This window comes from Phacochoerus africanus, chromosome 5 (assembly GCF_016906955.1).
Source record: "Phacochoerus africanus isolate WHEZ1 chromosome 5, ROS_Pafr_v1, whole genome shotgun sequence".
NCBI classification, from domain to species: Eukaryota; Metazoa; Chordata; class Mammalia; order Artiodactyla; family Suidae; genus Phacochoerus; species Phacochoerus africanus.
In genome coordinates, this window is record NC_062548.1 from 59,699,048 (window position 1) to 59,716,443 (window position 17,396).

The 17,396-nt window shown below is 52.9% G+C and overlaps 1 protein-coding gene across 10 annotated transcripts in view; it reads right to left on the reverse strand.

Moving 5' to 3' along the window:
• Positions 1-17,396, reverse strand: part of INPP4A (inositol polyphosphate-4-phosphatase type I A) — a 125,320-nt gene that overhangs the window by 18,899 nt on the left and 89,025 nt on the right. For 6 of the 10 annotated variants that reach the window (XM_047781490.1, XM_047781489.1, XM_047781486.1 and 3 more), the window contains exons 11-17: positions 16,459-16,589; positions 14,554-14,658; positions 13,939-14,047; positions 9,232-9,415; positions 7,883-8,101; positions 6,720-6,975; positions 3,381-3,413 (exon numbers count right to left, since the gene is read on the reverse strand). In XM_047781490.1, coding sequence (XP_047637446.1) covers positions 3,381-3,413; positions 6,720-6,975; positions 7,883-8,101; positions 9,232-9,415; positions 13,939-14,047; positions 14,554-14,658; positions 16,459-16,589 — 1,037 coding nt within the window. The remainder of the gene's footprint in view (positions 1-3,380; positions 3,414-6,719; positions 6,976-7,882; positions 8,102-9,231; positions 9,416-13,938; positions 14,048-14,553; positions 14,659-16,458; positions 16,590-17,396) is intronic. The other 4 variants (XM_047781493.1, XM_047781494.1, XM_047781492.1 and 1 more) reach the window with 1 other exon arrangement.

Here is a 17,396-nt window from a genome sequence, read left to right on the forward strand (position 1 = left end):
TCTTTTCCCCCTTCCTATTGAGAAGACATTTAAAAGAGAAGATATGCCCCATCATTTTATTGTTACCAGCAAGGGGCACTGGGTCATTACCTCTGGCTGAGCGCCCACAAAACCGGGGGCAGCAGCCCGTGCAGCATGTCCTGGGAGGGTAGGGCACTGCACACCTGGGCTGTTGCTCATCTCAGATAAACAGAAACTTGGAGAGAGAGAAGGGAGCCGTGGCTCTGCTCTCTCAACCCAGGTGCCTCACTTTTTGTTTAAAAAAGCTTTCCAAGGACCTCCCTGTATTCAGTGTTTGGTTAACGCAGATTTTCAAGTCTATGCAGCAACTCAAAATGTGGAAATGATCTAAGTGTATATGCAGGCTCGCTGTATGTGGACAAGGATTCAGATCTTTAATGGAAACAAGCAGGCTTAAATTTAGAAAGGTCTTTGAAAATAAATCATGGTGACAAAGAACCCTGGATGGAGGAGTGGAAAATGTGAGTCCCAGGCCCCAGCCACCACTGAGCCGTGCTGGGCCCCCGCTGCTCCCCAGCCACAGGGTCCTTCTCAGTCAAACAGGGTGGCTGTAACCGACCACACCCATGTCTCTTTCTTCCTCTAATATTCTCAGAGACCATGTTTTCGTTTCTTTGAAGGACTCGGTTGAACCCATGTCAATTATATTCAGCAAATAATAAAAAGGCCAATGACCATTAAGTTTTAATAACTAAGAAGTTTGGGGAAAGGGAGGCAGTCCTTAAGAATACTCTTTACCTAAGAAGTACCTGCTCTTAGAGCAAAGCTGCCAATTTCACTTTGCTTTTCTACTTCACCTGAATATCTGTGTAATTAATAGGCAAACTGTGATCATTTAAACCTGCAAATGATCAGGGTATACAAGGAGACCTATCTGACTAAGCAAGCCTCTCTATGCAAAAAATTTTTGACTTTGCCAATTTCTGTTTAGACAAAACCCATGTAAGAATGATTCAGTTTTGCTACACTAGAGGAAGGAAAAAACAAACAAACAAACAAAAAACCCACTGGAAAAAACCATCATGTTGGAAGAATGTTTAAAGGCACCAGAGAAGAGGTGCAACCCTGGGCCAGAGGGAACAGCTGGATGGCTGCAGGGTTCAACGAGAGCAGGAACCACCACGTCCACAATACCAGACAATGCTTCCCTCCCTGATCAGTTTCTCATTTAATCTACAGAGACAAGGTTGTTAACGTGGGAAGAGAACGGGCTCAGTGTCTGTGCAGACATGCAAAAAGAAGTGCTGTTTGGGTGCATGTCTGACTATGTAGCGAGGAGTGGTTGGAGAGAGAACATTTTAGGTTGACGTGAAGAAAAACCAAAATGTAAAACTTCCAAACAAAATAAACTTCAGTGACAGTGATGAGACGCTACTGGAAGTGAGTTAAGGACAGGTGTCTGGGATGTTAAGGCTGGTGAAGGGAGAGGTTTACTCTGCCTCTTGCGTCAAGAACGTCTTCCTATTCAACTATGCTCCAATAAAATTTTAAAAATAAAAAAGTCTTGCTATTAAAAAAACAAAACAAAACAACACAGTGATTAAGCAGTCTCCTCTGTGACACAGCTGATTCCCCTGTGGGGTGAGCGCCTCGGCCAGCTGCTCTCCTGGAACATTCACTGGCTGGTAGCCATGCCAGGACCATGTACTTCAGATAACTTCGATCTGGGATTTTTTTTTTTTTTAAACCATATTAACAGGAGAGAGAGGAAGGAAGTAGGGAGACAGAGGAAATGTGTGTGTTTTCACTCTGACTCAATACAGCTCTGTGGGAAGAGCTAAAGGAACTCTTGGCAGGGTCCATTTTCATCCATCTGACATCAACTGTGGACAAGCCACCAGAGCTGGAAATGGCCCAGCTGACAAAATGAGCAGAGTTACACAAGCCAGGCCCTGTCTGCGCATGGGCTGGGGACCCACCCGACTTCCCGCCAGTTCTGCAAACTGCAGGACACCCAGAGCTGAGTGTGCCCCCACCCACTACGGGGCAGGCACGGGCGGCCCCCAGCCCTTCCCTTAACTGCCGGGGATGGTCCCCAATGTCCCTGCCATGGGCTCAGGGGAGATGGAGCAAGGTGCAGGCACTGGCCTGCTATGGAGGTAAGCTGATGGGGAACGGAGGAGGCAGACAACAAGGAGGAGGAGGCCCAGACCAGGAGAGGCACTGGAGGGGGAGGCACCAGCTAACTGCCTGTGCAGGGACCAGGCCTCAGAGATCCAGAAGGTCCAGCCCTGGAACTGGAGACCCACTCAGGGCCAGACTGACTTCTAGGAAGAGAGAAACTGAGGCGCTAAAAGCAAACAGTGGGGTTTATGAGGTAGCAGATTGCCCAGCGATGAGCCAACTCTGAATGGGGCTCTGGGGTCAGCGCAGCAAGCCAAGGTGAGGTCACAGCTGCCGGGCAGAGTGTGGAAAATCACACAATTGCAGCTTACTGCACTCTAACTGTAAAGCAGGTATCCTGCTAAGTTAGATTTACATCCAGGCTGACTGGGTAGCTGCTTTTCTGGAGTTTAAGGGGAAAAAAAAGGCAGCACTATATTTGCGGGGGGGGGGGGGGTCTCATGCTCACCCTGGGAAAACCACAGGTCACATCCAGGGAATAAAATATGAATTAGAGCAGGGGTCGGCACATTTGTTCTGTAAAGGGCTAGACAGTACATCTTTTAGGCTTTGGAGGCCACGGGGTCTCTGTTGCAACACTGGCATTGCCTTGCAAAAGCAGCCATGGATGGATGTGAATGAATGGGCCTGACTCATTTCCAGGAAAAAGGTATTTACAGGAGCAGGCAGTGGATGGGATCTGGCCTGAGCTGAGCCATAAACGTTGATTTCTACATGCAAGTACAGCAGGAAGATGCCACTGTGAGTGTTAATGGCACCTGCAGCCCACGGCAGTGCCTGACAGGAATTCTAAGGCTGCAGCCAGACTCAGCGGAGCAGATGCGGTGTGATTCCAGAGTTGCAGTATCTGCAAGGGTGCAACTTTTTTGGCGACCCCTCCCCTTGTAATGCTTGCAAGTTCAGGGGAAACCACAGGAAGCCTCGTTTACAAACATGGACCTCTCCTAACAGGCCACCCTCTTTCCGAAACCCAATGCACTCACGGACACTAGTCGTCTGAGAAGGTTTTAGGATGGGAAAGTGAGAAAAGGCATGAGCCCCCATATGACTTCCAGCCTTGGCCCCCAGCCCGACTGGCCAGCCTCTCACCAAACCTAGCAAGAGTTGCTACATGAAGCAACTCCTAAAATATTTTCCTAACACTCAGAGTACAAGATCATCTTTGACAATTTGCTACAGGCACAACCTGAGTATTAAAAAGGCATCTGCAGAAGCCTTGAACGGAAACCACGTACCTGGGCTGGCCTCTTCAGGAGGGGGACTGCAATCTGCACAGAAATGGAGGGTGACATGGATGATTAAGGAGCAGCACACAGTTCAAACACCAACAACTCAATGCTTAGAGCAACTGCAGCAGCAGCTGGCAATAAGCTGGCCCGACTGACTGGAGAAGAGGTTGGGGCCAGCCTGCCTCTTCCCAAGAAGTCACACGACGGTGGCTGGGCTTCCTGGAGCTCACTGCCCAATTCACTGCCATAAACATTCATGTTGCTGATATGGCAACATAAAATGCTGACACGCCACAATGCGATAGAGCCCCACGTCCATCACACTGTATGTGCCAGAGCCCGTGGTGGCTCACGACAGCTGGAAGCAAACTTGCAGTGAGAGAGACTGACTAGTGAATGGAGTGTCCAGTTCAGAGCGCACTGCCCTGACTGTGGAACCTGGGCCAAAGGTCAACTGCTGAGGTCCTAAAGGTTAGGACCCAGTCATGAAATCCATATACCAAACACATCCCTGCCAATCTTTCACTTGGAAAACAAATGCAGAACCTTTGGGATGAACAGAAGCCTAGAATCAGAGTGTCCCTCCAGGTCCCTCAAAGAATCCCAAGTTTAATTTGCTTCACCTCTGCTGAGTCACTTTGGGAAGTACTCGTTTTAGTCTCCCTCCTTCTCTTAAAAACCCTACAATTTCTAGTTAACTGGGTGTGCCACCTCAAAGAAAAAGGTTTCGAAAGGGATCCCTGTGAGTAAACGTTTATTTTATGTCTCAAGTTTTATTTCATGTCTCAAGAAGAATGTGTTAGGGTATTGATATGGGTGGGTTTCAGGTCCCCAAGAATAGCCAGAACCAGCTGAATGAAGACTTTACAACCTGGATTGTCCGGAAGGGCAGTGGCAAGGGATCTTCTCTCTAATCGTCTTTGGCAATGACTTCTTAACTGGCCAAGGGGACAGAAATAGAGCAAAATGAAAGGCCTCTGTGAACAGAAGACTCCAGCTTCTACATCAGAGCTCAGATATCCTGAGATCATCTATTTAACAAAGAGGGGGACCACCATGGGGTGGCATGTGGCAGAGAAGTGACTCTTGAACATCTGTCTGGCTAAAATCACAATTACCCCAGGCCTTGGAAAAAATACAGATCTCTGCCTCACCATAACCCTTCCTCCAAGAGTCTCTATGAGGAGAAGGGTTGCAAAGCCTGTTTTCATGATCCGTGGTGATCCCCAACAGCTGGGCTGGGACCATGCCTGAGAAGGTATCCAGGGTTCAACCCTCTGGGTAAATTCATCTTTCAATCAAACGGGAGGGGGAGCGGTCTCCTCTGGTGGTCCTAGGTCACAGAGTCCCTTGAGATTTGATGACAGTATGGACTGCTCCAAGCACTGGAGATTTCAGCACTAATGCAGGGTACACCCACCCGGGGTACAACCCAAACCTCGAGTTGAGAGAAACCTGGTCTGGGGCTTGAATAGCTCTTAAAGGATGATGAGCGCAGGAGAAGGGAATGGAAATTACCCAATTCTGGTGGGGTGGGGTGCCAAGGGACTGGTCAGGGGGTCCTGCAGAGCCCTGGCCCTGGGCGATCCCCGCCCATCAGGCAAGGCTGAGGTGGGGTGGCTCCTTGATGAAAGATGAAAACCAAGGGCCCAGGACAAGGTAGAGAACTGGAATGAAGAGCACCAACACCTTCCCAAGAGGCCCAGGGTTGTTCACAACCTGCTCACTAGGCCAAAGCAAGTGCCCCAGGGACCAGGAAGGGCGTCCTGGCAGAGCCCCGTGTGGCCTTAGAGGATAAGACTGAGTAGAACAAGTGGCTCCCAGTCTGGTTCTTTCTGAGCCTCTGATCACCCTGAGGTCTGAACGGCTTCCTGGCTGTGCTCAGAGGTTTAAATTAAGGATCATCTGCAAGTAATTTAGAGGCATATGATTTCATATGTTTTTGAGGGCTGATAAGCAGAGTCAGACTCTCTCAAACATGCTTCCTATTAACCCATGAGCACGGACTGGCATGGCACACACAGGTAACAAGTTAAGCCCTAAATGTCAGAAACTGATGCTCATTTAAATAACTTTAAAGCTGCACTTAAATCTGTCCACATATTTGAATACAGGATTTGCCTAGAAAAAGAGGACATTTAGGTTATGAATACAACAGTATATCTGATTAAATAAACTATCTCCTGCATTCTTAAATGTCCAATCAATTACTCTTTTAGCACCTGCAGATAAATGTTTAAATGAGAAGTGAGACAATATTAAAGAGACATGAGCAATGAACTTTCTGGAATTTTTTAGAAGCAACACAATTTAGAGTAAAACATGACAATACACGAACAAAGACAAAACAGCTCCATGAACCGGTCACAAGTCTGGGGAACCGGAGGTCGAACCCCTCACAGATGGAAGCGTGGAAGATGCAGACACTGTGGAAACACAGGCTCAGTGAGCACGTGCCCTGGGCACAGACTGCAGGCAGACTGAAGATAATCCGAGAAGGACTGATCAAGGGGCTCTGAGAGAGGGGTGTAACTCGGCCCTGATTGCAAGTTGCCCAGTTCTGAAATCCCAAGTTCTGGGCAGGAGGCCCAACCCTGCCTGCCTGGGCCTTACATCCTCCACTGAACCCCCAAAGGGGAGCAAGGAGGAGGCAGCTGCCAGGTCTCAACTGCCTGGCCACGGCCCCGCCAGCTCCTCCTGGGAAAGGCCAGAGCTCCAGGCACCTGGGGCCGGCTTGCTGGGAAGCACACAGCCCCAGCTTTGAAGCAATAGCGGGCCAGGGTACCTGGTCACACTCCTATCTCCACGGACAGCAGGTTGCCCCATGGCAATGCCCCGCCATCTCCCTGGGAGGTGGCACTGAGCAAAGGAACCTAACTCAGCCCCCAGGCATGGGTGCGGGAGCCACCCACGGACTGAGGCACAAGGCCCAGGGCAGCAGCCTCTGCCAGACACAAGTGCGCCCAGCCAGGACAGGCGGGCTTCAGATAGCTCTGCGGGGCCTGTGACCAGCTCTCCCGCTGGCCCTGCTCGACTCGCCTTCTCCTGATGCCACAAGCCACCTCCTGTCATCTAGCTCTCAGCCTTCTTCAGGTTCTCAGACTGGTTTCCAGACCAGAACAGCTAGGAGCCCAATGCTTCCAGACGCCAGCGTGACCCAGGAGGCTGGAGGTCCAGCTTCGGCCAGACTTGCAGGTCCACACGTGGGCTGCAGGGCCCTGAAGACCCAGGGCCCCCTCTGCTGCCAGCCCTCCCTGCAGTCTGTGTGGGGGTCATGGAGTTAGACACACAGACGGACGGACAGACTGACGCGGCGAGGCGGCGGGAGGGTGGATGCATACGCACGTGTGGTTGGGTGAGGGCGGCATGCAGTGGAGGGCATGGTGGAGGGGCACGGCGAGGAGGGGAGGTCGCAGAAGGGGTCCTCCGGTCGGATCCAGTAGGCCCGGCTGCCCCGGTTACCTTTCTTGCCGGTGCAGCTGCCGGCACAGGGGAAGCCATCCTCACAGCCCCCGCCCTGCAGGCGCTCCCTCTGTAGCAGCTTGTCCACCCGCTGGATGATGCACTCCAGGCTCTTGTCCACGTTCAGCCACACCTTCTCCTTCCAGACCGAAAGGGCATGGGGGTCAGCTCGCCCTGAACGGGAGCCCACTACCCCCACCCCACCCCGGCCACTATGACAAAACACCATGCCGTTTAGAAAGAGCAAAATAATTAAGTCCCCTCTGAAGGTGTATTTGCCTTTCCAAAGACCAATCGGTATCCTAGGGTCATTTGTAAAGTTTGGGAGATGTCTCCTGGCAGATGGCGCAGAGGCCAGATAGGACGTCCCAGTGCTGGAGGAGCCACAGGGAGCCGGTCTCGCTCCCTCCCCTCCACCACAGACTCCTTACAGCAGCCACACACAGAGGGGACTGAGGTCTTCGGGATGGAAGAGAATGGAAGCAGCCGATCACCTAGGATGAGGGTGGGGGCAAAACCCACACAGAAGCCAAGAGCCAGGGCAGGGCTGGAGGGGCACAGTGTTGCTGGCTGATAATTCATGCCTCCCAGGACGATGCCTCTAAAGAGCGGTTCCAACAAATGACAAAAATGAGGCTGTGATGTGTCACTCCCTCAAGGGACAGACCCTGCTGAAGCAGCAGCGTGATCCATGTCAGGGGTGGCACCTCTCGAGGCCTCAGCGAGCACCCAGCACCTCGGCGCCCACATCTCCAAAAACACAGGCCTGGAAGGCTGAGGCCAGCAGACATGGCGGAAGCAGGGCCTGCAGAGGAGAGGCCTCAGGCACGGCCCGGGCGCCATAGGAAAAGCGCCCCCTGCACAACCAGTTCTGACCGGCCCACCCACAGCAGCCCTGCTCCCCAGATGGTGTGGACACGCCACTGGCAAGGAGACCTAGAGCTTGCGTGCTAAGGGGCCAAGCCTCTGGGCCCCTGTGAGGTGACGAGGCCTCAGCTTCCAGCCCAGCACAGCAGCAGGGCCAGGGGGGTGGGGGGCAGACTCACCCACTCCTCCTCATGCCAATCCACCTGCAGAGACGACCGGCTGTTCCTGCCTGTCCACCTGGCCATGAGGGTGTCCTGGTCATTCCTCAGCATCACCTGCTCCTCCTCAGTTGAGGTGGGTGAGGCCTTGGAGGCGATGTAGTCAGGCCGGGCGGCGTTCAGACCATGGATGGAGGTGGCGAGCAGCTTGCAGTCACACACGGTGACCAGCTGCCGGGTCTGCAAGGATGCACATAGAGGCACTGGGCACCCTGAGTGCCAAGGCCCAGCTCAGCCCCCGCCCTCCAGAGCACAAACAACCCAAGAGCTGCAGCCCTCAGGATGTCCAAGCTGCCACACGCCAGGCCCAGGTGCATCTTAGCAAGACTTTCCCCCAGAAGACTGAGGACACAAGGAGGACGAAGGGCAGTGGAGCAACCCCTGCGCTCTTCCACTCCTGCCAGCCTCCACTGCATCGCCAGAGGGAGGGCCTGCAGGGAGCCTGGTGCCTGCCTTCGCTACCTGCCTGGCTGTCTCTCTAACTCCAGGGTACAGGCCTCACTTGGGTTGGTTGCTCACTGAAGCCTTCTCTTTCACACCTAAGACCTGAGCCCTGGTCCCCGGGCAGTGAAGCAGGATTCCTGGAGCTCTGCTTCTGGTTCTAGGGAATTCTGTGTGCAAAGGGGTTCTGTGGCTCATACAAGTACTTCTGACAACCTTGCCTTTATCAGTGGTGATGACAATCCCCAGCTCCAGTCTTTTTACTGGGTAAACACACGAGAAGGATACAGGATGTGTGGGTCAGTGACGCAGTGAGAGTGGGAAAATCACACAGAATCTCTGAGTGTGTATGGGGGCCAGTGGGTATGCTGAGAAAGACCTATGACACATCCAAAAGATCTGAGGCATCCACTCCCCTAGTACACAACAATATCCATCTTTTAATCAGGATCAAATGATAGTTAATTAGAGGCTGGTTTACAGATTATATATAACCCAATAAAATTATACTGTTCTTATGTCTGTGTAATAACTCAGTTTCTCTTTGCAAACTTCAAATACAACAGACACGGCCCCAAGTGTGCTGAGGAGGCAATTACTAAGGCAGCTGTGGACCTTTCCTAGCTTTACCAGGACCCCATGCACTTGCTGGAGAGCCCAGGGCATGGAGCCACGGCTGAGGGTCCTGGGTGAATCGCCAACCCCTGCCCTGGCCTTTAGGGGAAGTGGATCTGAAGCCAGACCTTCAAGGCCACTGCAACGTCACCACCTGTGTGGACAGCTCCAGGCACACATGAGGTGTCCAAGGGTTTACAGAAACCCAAGGGCCCCCACCCCACCCCCAACCTGCAGCAGGGAAGGCCCCCTACCTTGTCGGCCAAGATGGCGAGGGTTCTTTCGAGGCCAGTGGCAGACCTGTCCTTGGCTGCCCTTGAGAGCCGCTCTGCATAGTAACTCACTTGGGTTTTCAGTGTGTTGATCTGGGCGATGATCTCCTTGGCCCTGACAATGTCCTGTGGTATGTAGATGATGGACTGGCAGCTGGATGATGTGCTAAAGGACCAGAACATATTCTCAGGGGTTCCCTCAAGCCACTGAGGAAGGAGCACCCTTCCACCCTGCGTCGCCCACCCCCGCCCCCACCACAACCAACACAAAATAAAGCACCTATTACTCAGGGATGTTTTCCTAGGCAGGCTAGTCATTGATGGGCAAGGGTGGACCTCAGGAAATCATTCTGTATATAAGGTAGAGGCTTGAAATGTTACAAGAGAATTCAGTCTTTTATCTCTATTTGTGTGTAGCTGTATTTTCACTGTTTATACACGTGTATAGGTATTGAACGACTGCCAAAATACTCATTATCTTTCACCTAAGAACCTCTTCTGTTAACTAAGCAGTACTTAAGTAGAGACATGGGGTCCACTGGAAGGGAAGGGAGACTGTGACAGGGGCTGAACTGTGCCCAAAGAAACCTGTAGCATCTGGCCAGCCAGAACATCACCCTTTCTGCACACACGCCCCAGCGCTCCTCCCTTGTGTCTCACCCCTACTAAGTCCCCTGAAGACTGGCCTTCTGTCCTCCCTCCCCTGCTCCAGGACTCCCCTGACTAAAGAATAACCTTCCATCCCATGAAGGGGAGCTGGAGAAGGTGCCAAGCTAGCGGCCTGGCCTAGACACCTCAAAGGAGTTGAAAACTGGTCCTCACTCCTTCCCTGCCCCCTGCCATCAAGCAGTGAGTGTATCTTGGGGTCTGACAAGCACAAACTCCAGCCTCAGGAGAACCAACTCCATGTCCCTGGCTGCCTGGGACCTTCTAGCTGGAGATGATAAACTGCATGTCTCTCTGCTAAGATCCCAAATCAATCCAATATGATAAGTGATGTCTCAGACCCCCAGAGGGAGCCAAGAAGAGCGGGAGGAGACACATAAGGCACCAACGAGGGGTCCCCTACAAGATGAAGTTGCCAGCTCTGGCTGGAATGGGTGTCCCAGCCTCTGCAGAATGAAGGGACCTGACTGGCCCCCTCAAAGAGCTGCCGTTTGAGTTTGGGGGATGAGGGAGAAGCTGGAGGACCACTCCGTCCATCTCTTCCACTAGTGATGAGGGTTTCCAGGTCAGGGTTGAGACCCTTCTCTGCTGGGCTCTTCCTAGAGTAGCCCCTAGGTGGGTCACCAAGAAACTGCCCTGCCCTTTCCCGACGGACTACGGAGGGAGGGGAACATGCAGAAATGAAAACTGAAGCACTGTGGAAAGAAACAGCACCCCAGGCCCACACAGCACGAGAGACGATGGAGTTGCCAGAAGCCCATGCAGCAGACCGTCAAGCCCGCGCGCGCACGGTCCGGCTGATCATTCCACAGCCCGGGGCGGACACCACTGCTTTCCAACCTGCAATCACTCTGCCGAATGAACAGCCGCCACGCAAGACAATGGGTCTTAAGGATACAATCTCAAAACAGAATTTTTAAATCTATGCTTCCCAGGCTCCAGAACTTAGAGAACATACGGAATGTGTGCTGCACGTGTGCATGGAGACGTGTCCACTCCGGGAAACACAAAGCCTCCGCCAAGCCAGAGAGGAAGCACAGGCCCCCATGCACACTCACGGTGTGTTCTCACTGGTCACGTTCTAACAGGAACCTGGGACTTGGGTCCGGGAAGACTATGTCGGGAGTGAGAGCTCTGTTCAAGGGTAACCATGAACACAGGAGCATGTGAGCTCAACTACCTAAGCCTAAAGAAGGGTGAGGCTGATGAAGTCTCAGCTGTGGGGCGGGGGCCCTCAGGATGCCCCCCACAGATGTCCCCAGCAGAGCCCCCCAGCAGAGCCCTGGCATCTGCAGCAGGGCCTGCCCAGCCATGACTCTGAGGCCTCACCAGCTCCTCGACGGAAGCAGTTTTGACATATGCCCCCTACACCCCAGGGCAGAGCCCCACGCTGGGCCAGGCTGGGGAGGCGTGGAGCAGCAGAGGGCCCCTGGGCTGCAGGTGTGGTGGTTTCCGGCTGCCATCTAATTCTCTGGTAGAAAAAGTCACTTGATTATACTAATTCTTGGTTTGCTCTCCAGGGGTAAAACTAACCCTAGTGGGGTTTTTTTGTTTTTTTCTTTTTTTGGTTGCCCCTCAGCATATGGAGTTCCCGGGCCAGGGATCAGATCCAAGCAGTAGTTGCAAACTAAGCTGCGGTTGCAGCAATACGGATCCTTAACCCACTGCGCTGAGCCAGAGATCGAACCTGAGTCCCAGCAGCTCCTAAGATGCTGCTGATCCCATTGCGCTACAGCGGGAACTCCAAAACTGCCCCTAGTTTTAAAAATCTGCATTAGCTATGTAATATCATAAAAATGTAAGCTGGCTTCATTCCCACAAGAGATGAAGGTGAAGTGAAAACTGAAAAGCCCTGGATTCTTGTAAAAGAAGCCGGAAACGGACTGCCAAACGCACCAGTGGGTTGACTTGAAACCCCAGCACCTGGGGACCTGCCCAGCCTGGGCTCTTCCTCACCCTGGGAACAAAACTGGGTCTCCTCCCAGAGTGAGCCCAGCAATGACCTGCTGCCAGACTGTTAAGGTTCTGAGTTAACAGGTGGGAACAGCAGCCTGGAGAAGGGCTGTTCATTCTCAAGAACATTGCAGTTGGAAGGGAGAAGTCTGTCTGCTGGATGTCACTAGGAGCCCATGGTGGCACGGAGGGCGAGGCACCTCACAAAGGGGACAGCACAGGTTTCTCTGCATGAGAGCAAGACCCACACACACACTCTCCACAGACAGAGAACTCACCAACACTCTTCAAAACTGCTAAAGAAAAGAACCAAAACGCAGTATTAGCAGCTTGTTAGCAAACGCCAAGTGCAAAACAAAACACTTAAAAACCAAGTTATCTGGTGTGGAAATTCTTGAAACAGGGACTATTAAACTTTGCAGCCCCAGGTGCTCCTTCATCAGAGCCATGTCTGTCTGTGTGTGTGCCTGAGGCCCGGGGGGGGAATGTCCCATTGTGGGCAAGTGACACCTGCACGGAAAGGAAAGTTCCTGTGGTGCAAACCATCCCTGCAGACAGTTTTCTGACACTGGCAGTAAATTACATTAAAATGTATATACTGGAAAAATACTACAGAAACATTTTGGGAATAAGAGGTTCTGAAGTGAACTTTCAGAACATTTAGGCATCAACACCCTGACCTTCCTGGGGTAGGAACAGCCAGGGGCACTTCTCCTGATTGGCCTTCTCCTCCAGGGTCCCCACGCCAGCCTCAAGTCACACGCTCACACCCCCACACGGCCACATGCCATGCAGCGACAGACACGAGACCCTGGCTGGCTGTGCAGAGCTGTGGTGGCGCAGAAAGCTGTGTCCCGGTTCCCCGGGGAGCACCTGCTGGGGGAATATGGAGGTGGTCACGTGGGCTGCGTGGTCTGGTCAGCAAGGAGCCCTTGGTGGGGATGAGTCAAGGTTGAGGAGGCTGCAGGGCCTCCCAGAGATGCTGCCCAGCCTGCGGCTGCAACCCTGTCTCCTGTTTCCAGGACTCCCGGGCTCTGAACCCCGACTCCCCCGGGAGCTCCCTCCACCCACCTGCTCACCCCTCGGGCCACAGACCCCTGCACCTGACCTTCCTCACCAGCCCCATGAAGTCCCAGGTCAGCTTGCTCAAGTCCTATCCCAACTCCCACCGGGGCCTGGCCAGCACTAAGCCTTGGCTGACTGTCCTTGGGTCCCCCCAAGGCTCCGGGGCACTGGCGTGACTGGCCCTCAGAGCACTCTGTCCTAGCCCCTCAAGCCCACACTCCAAGGCTGCTCTGCCACATCCCCAGCTTATTCTTTCCCGCCTTGAAATCCCTTTGTGACCCCACCTTCTTCCCTTGCCCCTTCCAGGATCACCTGCCTGTCCTGCCCACGTTCCCCCATCTTTCTCCAGACTCCTCTTGGCAGAGGGAGGTCTGGGCGGGGGACATTTTGGAAGATCACAGTCTCCCACGTGTCCAACACAACAGCTGGGTTTACAGCTCTCTCCCCCGCACCCCTACTCGCTTGTTTCCAGCAGCCTCCAGTGCCAGTGTCACCTTGTCTGCTCCTGGGTCAAGCCCAGACCTGTCAGCTCTGTGTCACCAGCACAGGCCCCCACAGAGCTCCCCCCAGGCTCCCACCCCTCAGGCCTGAGGCTCCTGCTCCCTTCCCTGCCCACCTGGCAATGTCACTGCGCAGCCAGCCCCTGGAGCTTTTCTGACACTGGGAATGTTAAGAGGGAGCAACCGCCCCAGGCTAAAAGACTCCGTGACCTTCAACCGATTGATCAAGGGCTCTAAAGGGCAGCTGGGCCATCAGGGCCCGCGCCAGCCTCAGGGTGATTTCAACCTGCTGCTCATTCTGCTAGGACAGGACCACGGATCGGTACCTTGTCACCCACCCAGCCCAGTACAAAGAGCAGCACAGGGTCACAAGACAGCTCCTCCCAACACGCAGAAGAAGGTCAGATACCAGGTGTTTCCGAGGTCTATTTAGATTTTTCCTTTCTTAAACACAGGAACCGCCCAACAGTTGTACACAGATGACACACACCCTCCAAGGACTTACTGTTTCTTGGTCTCTTCAAATTTGTGCAGCTTTTTGCGGAGACCCCCTGACTTGAAGCCTTGGCAGTGTGCAGCCGGCGCTCCGATGGTGACGATGTCGTAGTTCTGATCTGAATGACAGAAAGCTCTCCTCCGTTACTCTGGGCTCAGGCCTGTGGACCAGCCGGCGACAGGGATGCATACACAGCTCTGGGATCCCCTGCCGGCCCATTTCGGAGCAGCCCATGCCTCCCTCCACCCACAGCCCACAGCCCAGGCTGCCCAGGGCCTCGGGAGCCCAGCACCAATGTCTCGGCCAAGACGATCCTATGTGCCTCAGGGGGAGCCCTGCAGGATGGGGCAGGTCCCCAGCCAGGGACACTTAGCTTGCATCCCTCCTCCAGAAGGAGGGCCTCTGGGTGCTCTTCTGCCACAGAAGCACCCAAGGAAGCTGGAAGGAGGGTGGATGAGAGCACAGGGCTTGAGCCCCTGCAAAGGCCTCGGGAGGTCCTGCACTGAGCTCTTAGCTGAGTGCTGGGAGCAGGACTCACGGGCAGCCTGCGGCAGATGGGGGGCAGCTCAGGGACCAGGCACACAGGGAGCAAAGAAGCGAGATGTGATTCAGCAAGACACTTACCTGATCCTCCATCGTCTTGAACTCTCATCCGCTGTATGTGTAAGTTTGTGGGAACAAATTCTAGCTTTTTATCTGCTTTCAAACTGCTCGCTTTGAACGAGGGACCTAAGAAACAAAATAAAAGAAAACAAAGATTGGCACCCCATCTCCCACACTCATGAATTAGAAACGGGGGAGCTTGGAGGCTCCTACTGTGTGTGGGTAAACAGGTTTGTGCTGGCGGTGGCTTCGGAAATTCTGAGTTGGCCACAGTGCCTTTTGTTCCCAGGGGGGATGTGTGTGGGGGTGAAACACTGAAGGGAGCGCAGCTCTTGGCCACTACGCAGGTTTGGGGGAGCCACCCCAGAAAGTGAAGGAACAACACTGGGCCTTCCCATGGCTCGGCTCTCAACCGAGTCTGCCACGGGGATATGAGGCTGTGCGGCCCGTTGGCAGCGCCACTAGGAAAAGCTAACAGGTCTGAGCCAAGGACGGCCTGCTCCAGCACCAGAGACTGCCAGCCTCCAATATCTAAGAAACTGGCTCACTGAGAGCAACATGTCTCAACTCTGAAAAGCGATGAGAAGGTCTGCTCATCACAGGCCCGCAGGATGAGCAAGCGCTCAGGAGCTCGGTGCCCCATACACTCGGGGCGGCCAGGCGTTTGGAGCATGTTTTCTAACAGGTACTCACAGTCTTATTTCTGTAATCAGAATGCTTAACTAAGTGAAGAACTACATGCCTGGGAAAAACAGGGATTATAAATGACACTGCCAACCAGGAGATATCCACACTCCCTCTAGTGAAAGAAAGCAACTCTATTTGCCAGAATACAAAATGCAGACCAGCCACAGTCTGTTTGGCAGTTTGTCACAGGACCCTGCTCTCTATGTCCTGATGAGGTGGCCCACGGACCAGCGGCACTGGGATCCCAGAGGCTGTGAAAAACGCACAACCCCAGATCTGCAGTTAACGAGTCTTGGGAACCTGGATGCACACTGACGTCTCAGAAGCTCTGCTCTAGAAAAACCAAGGTGCGTGGGTTTCAGACTTTCCAAGGTAACAAGCATCGAGCACAGGCAGGTCCCTAACTCCCTTCAGGCAAATGCTGCCATTTCTCTTAAAATACATTTCAATCCGTCCTTCAGATTCAAACCAAATCCAGGGCACCGTTATCTTGTCATTCCTATATTTGGCTTCTTTTCAGCCAAGATCATGGACAGGTTCCCATGTTCTGTGTCAAAACGGTAGTAAGGGCTTATGATATTCCTTAAAACCTGAAATTCCATTATAAAGAGGGAAAGGAGGGAAAAATCTGAAGATAAAAGATAAAATAACAGAAAACCAAAAAGCCACTCCATTTGTAATAAAAGGGAATGGGTTAAGAATAGTCTTCTATATCTACTCTGGAAATGTTCTGAAAACCAAACAGCATCTTTCAAGAAGAAAAGATGTGTCTATGTTTCACTTTCTCTTGGGAGCCATAAATGGAGAGCAGCACTCAGACAATCTACATGTCAATACAAGGACTGCTAAGCAGTTGACTAGGAAATCTGGGAAACCCTGCCTCGCTCTGCCTCAAGGCAAAGATCCTGGATCTTCTGGCCCGTCACTGATACTGGATCAACATGAAGAAGTAGCATGAAGCCACGACCTGTGGCTTTGTCTCTCCTAAATTCCACCCTACAGGGGTTGCTTCAGCAGAGGACACCACAGAAGGAATTTTCAATGCAATTCACAGATACGTCTTCCTAATTAAGATCTGAAACTTCCAGATTTGAAAGAACTCACACCTACATGAGACTCTATTTTTAAAAATCCATTAGAGTGTCTGTCAGTGGGAATGTGTGAGCCAACTTGGGTTCCAGATTCCTGGCTAAGAGGATGAGAGGGTGCAAGCCACGGCAGGGATGGGGCGGTGCCCACCTTTGTACTGATGGAGGTCGGTCAGGTTCTCCTGGTATGTGAGAATGACGGTCTGGTACTGAGTGACGATTTGGCGCCGCAGGCTCTCCCAGCAAGGGGACAGCTCCCCCAACTCCTCCAGTTCACACACCCTGCAAACAAGGCACACATATCAGGCCATGGGACTGGCTCCCTCCAGCAGAGGCTCAGGAGTCCTGACCAACCAGGAGGACAGATGGACATGGACATGTCACCAACACCCAGGGAAGGTCCTGCAAGTCTGGAGGACCAGCTACGGGCAGGATGGCTTTAGGAGTACCTGTATAAAGGCAGACCACTGGAGTTCCCTGGTGGCCTAGCTGTTAAGGTCTCAGCATTGTCATTGCTGTGGTTTGGGTTTGATCCCTGGCCCAGGAACTTTTGCATGCCTTGGGCATGGTCAAAAAATAAATAAGTTTTTAAAAATAACCAAGGCGGGGCACTGATTCTGTGTGGAAACTGCACAGACAAGCTTTTCATAGGAACTTAGACAAATGTTCAAGGAAAACTGAGTGGAGAGGTAGAGGGGGAAGTGGCTCCACCAGGTATGTCAGCAACCTGGCGCCCATCACAGGCCACGGGGCCAAGGCCTGAACTGCAGCCCCTCTGTCCCCTCTCTGCTCCCTTTCCAAGGGGCTGTCACTGCCACCTGGGTTCTGCAAGGCCTGAGGCTTTCTGTCCTCCCCAGAACAGAGCTGCAGAAGATAAAGCTGTCCTTTGAGCCTGTGGCTGGCCACTCAGCCATGGAGGGCCCCTGTGTTTCTCTGTTGTCCTTTTCAGGTCCGGGACAAGGACCTATGGGAAGCTGGCAACTTTGTCTATTGTTCCTTTCATTTTCTGTGTCAGTCATGATCTGTCTAAATCTAAAAGTACATGGGGGAGAGGGGGGAGAAGAGGACAAGAAAAAAAAATAGGATTTG